This window comes from Scyliorhinus canicula, chromosome 3 (assembly GCF_902713615.1).
Source record: "Scyliorhinus canicula chromosome 3, sScyCan1.1, whole genome shotgun sequence".
NCBI classification, from domain to species: Eukaryota; Metazoa; Chordata; class Chondrichthyes; order Carcharhiniformes; family Scyliorhinidae; genus Scyliorhinus; species Scyliorhinus canicula.
This window is the reverse complement of record NC_052148.1, coordinates 170,495,980-170,506,667: the sequence shown is the minus strand read 5'-3', so window position 1 is coordinate 170,506,667 and position 10,688 is coordinate 170,495,980. Positions and strand designations below refer to the sequence as shown.

Below are 10,688 nucleotides of genomic sequence, written 5' to 3'. Positions count from 1 at the left end.
GAGGCAGTTTCTTTACTCAGAGAGTAGTAGAGGTGTAGAACGCCCTACCTGCAACAGTAGTAGACTTGCCAAATTTAAGGGCATTTAAGTGGTCACTGGGTAGACATATGGATGAAAATGGAATAGTGTAGGTCAGATAGGCTTCAGATAGTTTCACAGGTCGGCGCAACATCGAGGGCCGAAGGGCCCGTACTGTGCTGTAATGTTCTATGTTCTATGTTCTATGTTAGACCTCGGATCCTGGAATTCTAGCTCGACTCCACTGTTCTAACTCTATCTTTGCCAATCAGCCCAATTCCAGTGCTTTTGGCTTTGAGAGTTGAAGACGCAGCCATCAGCGGTAAATTAAAATCCACGATTAAAATAAATGTTTATTCCAATGAAATTCTTCAAATGTTGTAATATTGAACATAAACATGTGGAATGTAAAATAATTCACAGTTAAAAACAATACTGATTTGATAGATGGGCTCACATAAAATCTCAAGTGGTATTATTTGTACATTGAACATTATTGCATTTACATTAATAAAAGATAGGGTTGGTGCAATAGTCAGCAAAAAACATTTGAAAAAATTACTATTAAACAAATCACAATTTCTAAAAGGGAATTAACATGAAATGAAAATCGCTTATTGTCATAAGTAGGCTTTAAATTAAGTTACTGTGAAAAGCCCCTAGTTGCCACATTTCCGCGTCTGTTCGGGGAGGCCGGTACGGGACTTGAACCATGCTGCTGGCCTGCCTTGGTCTGCTTTCAAAGCCAGCGATTTAGCCCTGTGCTAAACAGCCTCAGATCCGCTAAACAGCCTCAGATCATCTCTTATTAATAACATGTTGGATTGAAAGCTTGGCTCGTGAATCTTGTTTATTTTTGTTATCCTTACTTGGTCCCATTCTGGGAGTACATTAACTAACTAAATGTTATTTTAAATATCTAAGACCAAGCAATGAGACCCAGCCAAATTAAAGCTTTGGGTGGGGTTTAGGCAATAAATTGCCTGAAGTCATGTATTCCACCCCACTGAGACAGGATATCTGCCCCCAAGAGCCAATAAGGATTTGGCAGCTCTTCACTGTTACCAAGAGCGATAGTCCCTGCAATAGACACAAACCGGGAGGCTCACCAGGGCCATTCAAGCCAAGAGGGACACCACCTGAGCCTGTAGGTAGGGTATTCTTGGCAGCTTCGCCATGTGGTGTGGGTCGCGCGTTGCTGATAAAATACTAGTGGCCGAATCATCCTGTGCTGGTACCCATGTCTTTATACCATGGGACGGATTTTCATCCTAGGGGTGGGTAGCACAAATTGGGAAATTTCTGTCCACTTTTAGGAAAAGCCTGCCCACTTTTAGAGAAAGTGCCTGTGAAGGCGGGATTTTCATTCTGGGATGCTAATGGGAGTCAGGTCCATTGCCCCCAGAAACAGTATGGAGGCAGCCACAGGGGCTGCCGTGTGCGGAGGTGAGTTGTTTAAAAGACACACTTTGGTGCTTGAGGAGATCATCCCAATTACAGTAAATACAATGAAATAGAAAACAGCTCTCTAGCCCTCGTTCCTCACACATCTTCACTGCCAAATTCCTCATGCCCGCTTTATGCCAACTCATGCTGTTTTAAGCCCCCAGCCATCACTGATGGCTCCTCACACCCTTCATGCCATCCTCTGCCTCTGCCTCTCCAACCACCCATAATTGCTTCTTATATCCTCCATGCCAACCTATGACACTACAACATCTATTTGCCTGGTTTACATTCTGTACAGAGCCACTGGGTCTGGTTTGGCACAGTGGGCTAAATAGCTGGCTTGCAAAGCAGAACAATGCCAGCAGCGCGGTACTGGGCTCCCCGAACAAACGACAAGGGGTTTTTCACAGTAACTTCATTGAAGCCTACTTGAGACAATAAGCGATTATTATTATTATGAACCCTATAGCAACAAGGTCATGTGTGCAAAAAGAAAAGCTTGTACAGAATGTATAATTATGAGTTGAGGAGAATGTCCCCCAGATTATTTATGTTTTTGTATATTTGAATATTTTTGGAATAAAATACATTTTAAAAAATGGATGGACCTCCTCCCCCACCATCAATTGAGGCTCTTAAGTGAGCAATTTATACTCATTGAAGGGCCTCATCCCACTGCTGATATCCATCCAGTGGCAAGCGGAGGGCTCACTATGCAAGGTCATGCAAACACATAAGGTCCTTGTTCAAAGGCTGGCCTGTTAAGTGCCTGAGTGTTATTTAATATGGCAGACCTTGCCCAAAAGAAGTGGCATGGGGCTTTTGCAGGCTTTCCAACCAGTGGATGAGATGACTGTCTGCTCCCCTAAACGCTGTCCAATATTTCTGACACATAATGGATGGTATTATTTATTCTATCTATAAACTCATGTTGATCCAGGGATAATATATTTTAGAAATGGTATTATTAGCCTAATTTTGCTTGGTACATAGTTTCTATGCCACCAGTACATACTTGCAAAATTAGGCCAATTGTTACCCTTGTGTCATAATCCCCAACATTACAGGGGGGAGAGATGTTGTTGTACAAACTCTTAATGTGCAAATGTCAAAATATTTTTCTCAGAAATTTAGGAAATTCGCTGATTTACTTTATGTCTTTGTTTAATTCAACCACTTATTTGGCATATTAAGTTGCTGAACTTCCAGTTGACCTCATCGATAACACTGCCACTTGAGGTGGCAAATGTTTGAACGTTCATTTTTGATTAGAAATGCAATGCAATTTGAAGGGCAAGAGCCCATGTGCATCATACCAGCAAAGTTGCAAAAAGATAAAGGGAGATACGGAGTATATCAGAAATCATAAGGCACTTGGAAAATACTCAGCAGGTATTACATGAAAACATCTACTCAGTCGATATTATCTGCTGATCTCTGAAGAGTTTTAATCTGCCTGGTATATTGACTCAGTGTCTTGTCTTCCCTGTTTTGGGCTTTGATATTCTTCTTCTATGTTGTAAATTGAGGTGAATCCACAGGTCCAGCAGGGGGCTTCTTAAATCTTTTGTATATCTGGTAAGCTGATTGTAATAAAACAATATATTATTACAAGCAAATACAAAAACATACCCACAAATGATTTTCAGATGCTAACGGGCCCGCACATCTGTTAGCATTTGTACATTCCCGTTCTGAAAGTTAAGTGGCTTCTGAGACCAAAGGGAAAGTTGACTTGAGCAGAACCAGCTGTTCCACTCGACTGATGATTAGTTTAACTACAATTTAATTGCCTTGAAAATACTTTGGGAGAAAAATTGGCTAAGGCCAGTTAACCAGGGGATTAACCCATGCCCATTCATTGTAGTATAGGCAGCGTGCAAACTTTATGCTGCCTGAGAATTTAAATGATAGTATTGTGCAACCCATGCTTAAATGCTCTGTTGAGTTACTTGCACACCTTAGCAGTCTGACTGAGTGGGGAGTGGGGCTCACCTGTGGCGAACCAAAGAGGTAATGGATCCTAACAGAATAAAAGAGATTTCAAATTAATATTTGGGCGGGATTTACCGGCCATTCATGCCGGTGGGAAATTCCAGTCCCACTCCGGCGCACAGGTTTGCTGGTGACAAGGGGTGCTGTGACCGGGAAATCCCGCTGACAATGACGGGCCGGTAGATCCTACTTGTGGGTCACCTTCCCTGCCAAGAAACACAAGGCAGGGTGATCAGTAAATCCCACCCTGTGTGTCTGTCTTGTTATGGGCCAGGCTTTAGAGAACACCAAAGTATATGATGGAGTTCACCTGACCCACAACTTTATAAATAATGTTTATTCTATGAATACAGTTAACATTTTATAAACCCACAGTAAACATCTTACCAACGACCAACACTGATAACCCCCAAAAAGATGCAGTACTCTATAGGTAACCCTTAGTAACTTTCCTAACAACATCCATGAGCCAAAAGACTTTTTAACAAAGACAGTAGGTTTGAATTCTCTACAGAGAACAGTTATCAATTTTAAATTATCAAGTGATCTAAACACCTTGTTTAACATACAGAGAGAGACCAGTATACATCTGTTTGGGTTGAATGCAGCTCTCCAACTGAAAGCGAAACTACAACGCACAGCCAAAAAGAGCTTCCAGCTCAAAACGAAAGTAAAAGCAGAGCCAGAACCCAGCTCCACCTACACAATGACATCACTGCAGCCATTTGATAAAATGCACTTTTCTGAAAGGGACTCACACATGACACCACCCCCCCCCCCAAGAAAAAATAAATAAACCATCAACTTCAACATGGTTTCATTTTTTACCTTTTCACTTTCCTTTTAAACAACAGCGACAGTAAATGTACTATTTATGTTTAACGAAACAAAACATGCGAACATTTATAATAACATAGTCCATTTTAGTTCTTCTTCCTCCAACTGGAATCCCTCTTGATTGACAGTCTCTTTGGACAAGAAGGTCTCTGCACGATCCATCCATTTCTCTGCGCCTCGGCATTTTTCTTTTAGGTCAGATACTTCAGTTCAATCTGATCACAGAGTCCCTTGTAATTCTCCAACACAGGAGCATTGGTTCACACAGCCTTCAGGCAGTCAAATGCCTGTTGACACTCCGCTGTCCACTGGAATTTGTTACGCTTCGTTAGCAAGTCCGTCAGTGGATCGACCACACTGCTAAAGTTCAGCACAAATATCCGGTAAAATCAACTCATGCCAACAAATCGCATTATTTCCCTTCGTGTCGAGGGTATTGGAAACTCCCCAATAACTTTTGTTTTCACATCCCGTGGGACCATTCGACCCTGTCCGATTGTATGGCCAAGGAAAGTGAATTGGGCTTTTCCAAATTCACTTTGGGCTAGTTTTACCACCAAACCCGCTTCCTGAAGTCGATTGAATAACTCCATCAGATGCTTTAAATGTTTTTTACATGTCTGACTGAAAATTATCAGATCGTTGATGTATACCGCACAATTGGGTAATCCTGAAACAACTTTGTTAGTTAGCCATTGAAATGTGCCTGGGGCGTTATTCATGCCAAATGGCATAACTTTGAATTGGTATATACCATCTGGAGTCACAAAAGCTGAAATCTCCTTTGCCCTTTCGGATAAAGGTACCTGCCAGTAACCTTTAAGTAAATCCAGTTTAGAAATAAAAGCTGATTGTATCAACTTCTCAATGCAATCCTCCAAACATGGGATAGGATAAGAGTCTGTTCTTGTAACTGCACTGACCTTTCTATAGTCCACACACAACCATTGGGTACCATCTGGTTTAGGTACCATCACTATGGGTGAGCTCCATTGGCTGCAACCCACTTCAATTATGCCATTTTTAAGCATACTCTCAATCTCTTTGTTAACCTGTGCCAATTTTAAAGGGTTAAGTCTGTATGGATGTTGTTTGATTGGAACAGCATTTCCCATATCTACATCATGTATAGCCAATTTAGTACTTCCCAATTTATCTCTACAAACTTGCCCATGTGATATCAATAACTCTTTCAGGTCAGTTTGTTTATCCTCTGTAAGGTAGCTCAACAATTTATCCCAATTTTTAACAACAGCCTCGTTTTCCAATTTAATTTGAGGTATGTCAAATTCACAGTCATCTGGATTTTGTTCGTCGCATTGAGTTAGAATCATTAAAAGCTTCTCCTTTTAGCTTGCATTTGTAGTGTTCTGTACAGTGAAACTTGAATTATATGTATATAGATATGTATATTTATGTTTATGTGTATTTGTTTAAGTTTGTGTATATGTGTTATTTTCAAAATGTGTCATCTGGCATCATGTGGTGACTAGCAAGATTGGTTTTCTTACTTGCTGAAAGCATTTTTGTTTCAAAATCACGTAAACTAAAATTCTATTTGTTGACTGATAGTCAGAATACTGTGCAACATATTTTCTTTAGTCCCCCAGTAGAAATGTATTATCTCATGTACGATTTAGTATTGCAATTTTGAGTTTTGAGATTATCTGTGTAGAATCCAACGGAAGAGATGCAGGAACGCACAGTAGGATAGCAATGAACAAAGGTTTATTACGATATGCACAATGATTACAACTCCTCTCCTCACAGGGCCACCCTCCCTGACCCTCACCCAGGTCAGGGTTTTTATATTGAAAGGTTCCCCCTCGTTAAGGGGAAACCTCGCCCCCAATTACGGGGGGAGTTCATACTCTGAGGTGAAGGAGAGGGAATCGTATGAAGCACAGTCCTTGGGCTCCAAGGGAGACCTACCCGCTCTCCCCCAAGCTCAGAGATACACCCACGTCCACAGGCCGAGGCAGAGGCCATCTTGTTCACTTACGGAGCACCACTGGCCACCATTTTTGAGCAGTGCGTTACGGCGGGAGTGGTGTGGTCGGTAAGGCAGACTGACAACTACATCCGGAGGGCCAGTGTCCATGTTGGAATTGGTGTTGGTGTTTTCCAAGTAGGCGTTGGGCATCACAGCCTCCTCGACAGGTGGAGGCGATGCTGATCAGTGCGGCGATCTGGGTGATGTGCTAGGGGCCGATCTGGGCAGTGATGGATGCTGCGGGCGGACCTGACCTGCCGCATCCTGAGCCTGCTCCTGAGGTTCCTGCATGTGGCAGCAGATAGAGTCCAGGTGGGGACTAGCTTCATGTCCCTGTGCCCGGACCGAATAGGAAACTGGACCAGCTGCCCGGAGCATCAAGTCAAGGATCCATGTGGTGCCAGCGCTGAAATTTCGAATCTGCACAGCATCACTCAGCTTGAAGTCACACAGCTGTGTGCGCCGACCAGCGTCCATCCAGAGTGGTCCTGTCACTGGCAGATCCGTCCACCTATGTCTGGGATGACGAGACTGAGGCGGGTCCTGAGCTGATGTCCCATCAGCTACTCTTCTGGTGCCACTCCCGTGATGGCACTCCCGTGACGCAGCTGTGTCTCCAAGATCCGGTGGTCAGTTTCTTGATGGCATTTTGAAGTTTTGGACTGCCCGTTCAACCAACCCGTTTGAGGCCGGGTGATACGGGGCAGTCCACACGAGTTGAACTCCGTTCGAGGCCACGAACATCTTGAACTGCCTGCTGGTGAATGCCGCTCCATTATCGGACACTAACACTTTGGGTATTCCATGGATACTGAATGTGTGCCGCAGCCTGTCTATTGTCACCTTCATGGTCACAGTCTGCACTTTGTGGACCTCGAGCCACTTTGAGTGAGCGTCCACCATGACGCTGAACGTTGCTCCCTGGAATTGGCCGGTGAAGTCTATGCAGACGTGGGACCAATGTTTGCAGGCCACAGTCTTGTAGTAAAGGTGCAAACTGCACCCGTGACCCCCACAACAAAACACCGTGACCCCCACAACAAAACGCCGTCCTCCACGCCCAGCTCCAGGAGCTTCATCATACAGGTCCGCAGATCATCAGGCAGGGCTGTGTTGGGGCGCCAACTAGGCCATGTACCGGACCCGGGATAACTGCAGGTCTGTCTAGGTCCACTCTTTGATGCAAGCCGCCGTGACTGGCAAAGAGCCCATGAGGTGGAGGGCCGCTATTACTTCTGCGGTCGAGTCGCATACCAGCGGCCTCGTGGAGAGGGGCTGGTGGCTCAATTTGATGGCATGCGGGATCCGTGTGCGCAGGCGGTGTTCCAGTGTACACTCATACGCCATTAGAAGTAACGCCCACCGCTGGACCCTGGCGGACACAATCGGGGGAAATCACTCGATCTTCTTTGAGCAGCCGAAGCAGAGGCTTGTGGTCTGTATAGATCGTGAATACGTGGCCATGGACCTACTGATGGAACTTCTTCACGCAAAACAAAACAGCCAGGCCCTCCTTTTCAATTTGGACACAGTTACATTCGGCGTTGGCGGATGTGCGAGACGCGAAAGCGATCAGGCGCTCCGACGTTGGGCATCCGGTGTGCGAGAACTACCCTCACACCGTAAGGGGAAATGTCACATGTTAGGAGAAATGGGTTTTCTGGCTCAAAGTCTGTCAGCAGCTTCTCAGATGGTAACCGCAGCTTGACCTCTTGAAACACTTCCTGGTGCGGGAGCCCATTCCCATTGGTTCCCTTTCTTCAACAATTGGTGGAGCGGGCTAAGCAGCATGGCTAAGTTGGGATGAATTTCCCGGACTAATTTATGAGCCCTAAGAAAGAGGGTAACTCGGTCAGGCCTTGAGGGATAGGAGCCTGCGGATGGCCGGCACCTTGTCCTCCACTGGGTGAAGGCCATGCCTGTCTACCTGTTACCATAAATAGGTGAGCTTGGGGCGTTAAAAATACACTTCGCTCTGTGGAAGGAGGAGCTGGCCCATCCAACAGGCTGGAGAACTTCTGCCAGGTTCTCCAAACGTTCTACCTCTGATGCCGTGGTGTTGAGTACGTCATCCAGGCATACGGCCATCCTGGGTAGGATGTTTTCCATCACTCGCTGGAAAATCGTACAGGCCAATGAAACCCCGGATGGCAGCTGGGTGTATTTGTACAACTCTCTGCGGGTATTGATGGTGTTGAGCCTTAGGGAGTCTGGACCAAGGACCAGCTGTAGATGCGCATAGCTCATGTCGAGGTTTGTGAACGTTGTTCCTCTGCTGAGATTCAGTGAGTGTTCAGGTCCTCGATGTGAGGGACTGAGTAATGGTCGAGGCTAGAAACCCAGTTCAATGTCACCTTGTACCACACACCAATGCACGGACCCATTTTGCCAGCACCACAGCAGCTGTGGAGGTACTTTTCTAGTCCAATTTTAAAAGGTGTTGCCAATCGTGGCCACTTACCTGGGTCCTCCACCATAGGCTACCACCAAGGGCAAACATGCTGACTTGTCCCCAAATGTCATGGTCACGTGGGTGGTGCCCTCAATAGCCAAAGGCTCACCAGTGTATGTAGCCAACCAGGCATCCTGTCCCAAAGGCACAAGGTCTGGAGAACGGCGCGGATCATGGCGAACGTCCCGTGGCTGATCACCGAGTCTGCTCCTCCGGTGTCGAGCTCCATGTCAATGGGGTGTCCATTCACCTTCTATGCAATTTGGATGGGCGCGACCCTGGGGGCTCTAATGCAATGCAGCTGCTGGTAAACGTCCTCTTGGTCCTTGACATAATATGCTTCGCCTCTAGGGGGGATAGTAACACCTGAGGGATGGGCATGGAACAACGCCTTCCCGGCCTGCCTGGCCTCCTGGCCCTGGTTATGGCACTCTGCCTGCAATCACCACCTTGCTGCTCCGGTTCAGGGGAGTCGGCCCTGGTTGCGGCTGGATACGCCATAGGCTTTGGGTCCTGCAGTTGGTCCAACTTTGTGGAAACTCAAGTCCCTCACGCCTAGTTGCAGCCGGTTGGGGTTGCTTCGGCGACCGAAGTTCAGAACTGCCAAGCTCGGCAACTCTTGGACCCCACGCTCAGCGTTCTCCCAAAAAATGGTGATGTCTACTGCCCGCTGGAGGTTTAAGTGGACCTCCATAAGGAGTTTTCTCTGGGTGCTGGCGTCTCGGAGTCCATAGACGAAACGGTCCCTTAGTGATTCGGACAGTGCGGCCCCGAACTCACATGAGGCGGTGAGAATCCTAGAACTTGGAGTCCAGCCTATCCGGGTGGGTGAGGCTTTTGTTGATTGCATAGGTGGGCCCCTGACTGTGGACATCCCCAACAGTTGGACTGAAAAAAACACTATACCCATTCAAAGTACTGGATCCAGTCACCTATACCAGCATAAGTTGTCCGATGTACAGCATCTCACATTCAGAGTGGAGAACTCTCTGGGCCTGGACAAAGTGGATTGGCAGTATAACGCATGATTGCTGCGGCAGCTCCACTTCACCAGTATAGAATCCAACAGAAGAAATGCAGGAATGCACAGTAGGATAGGAATGAACAAAGGTTTATCATGGTATACACAATAATTATAAAAGCTGCAATTCCTTTCCTCAAAGGGCCACCCTCCCCAATCTGCACCCAGGCGAAGGGGGGGAATCATATAGAGCATATTCCTTGGCCCTCTAGAGGGTCGTAACAGTCAGAAAATTTCAATTTTTCACGGCCATATTCCTCCCCCTATGGCCTTTCCCCTGAGCCCCCTCCCCTCCCTGCACCCCACACAACTGTCCTGTCAGTAGTAATAACGCTGAAGAGGAAATGCTTGCTCAGGTGGGTACCATGCACAAACCTTTACAGTCACATCTATCATTTCACAAGTGCACCTACCTGTTACAAACATTAATCCATGGAATATTTGAAAGCAAATGTAAATGAAAGGGTATGCAAACATGGAGGAGAGCTGGTCCTTGAAGGATAGCATCAGGATTGTTGAACATAGGTGCCCATTTTGTATTCCTGTTTCTAAAGCTATAGTTCGACATCTGTAGGAGAAAGCAAAGCAAAAATAAAATTAGAATAGTGATTGAATATCTAATTAAGCTAACTTCAAAATGAAAGAGCCATTCTTATTTATACAGCATGTTTATTAAATAACTGGTTAACTTATTTGATCTGTGCAGCTAAAGATCATATTTGTTAACCAAAGATCTTCAATAAAGTATATACCAATTAACTATTTCCTTGTAAAATATTTATGGGAATTCATATTATTTTCAGTCAGAAAGGCAATCAAGAAACAGCTGATTGTGCTCATCCCAAAGAATGGAGTCTGTTGGACAACATCCTAGTCATTTCCACCATCATATCTGGATATGTCCTGTCCTACTGGCAGAAGAG

At 45.6% G+C, this 10,688-nt stretch overlaps 1 protein-coding gene across 1 annotated transcript in view; it reads right to left on the bottom strand.

Moving 5' to 3' along the window:
• Positions 1 to 353: 353 nt before the first annotated feature.
• LOC119963120 (solute carrier family 10 member 6-like) overlaps positions 354 to 10,688 on the bottom strand; it is a 100,194-nt gene continuing 89,859 nt past the window's right edge. The window contains exons 5-6 of the mRNA XM_038791737.1: positions 10,179 to 10,333; positions 354 to 3,050 (exon numbers count right to left, since the gene is read on the bottom strand). Of these exons, the coding sequence (XP_038647665.1) occupies positions 2,980 to 3,050; positions 10,179 to 10,333 (226 nt within the window). The 3' untranslated portion in view covers positions 354 to 2,979. The remainder of the gene's footprint in view (positions 3,051 to 10,178; positions 10,334 to 10,688) is intronic.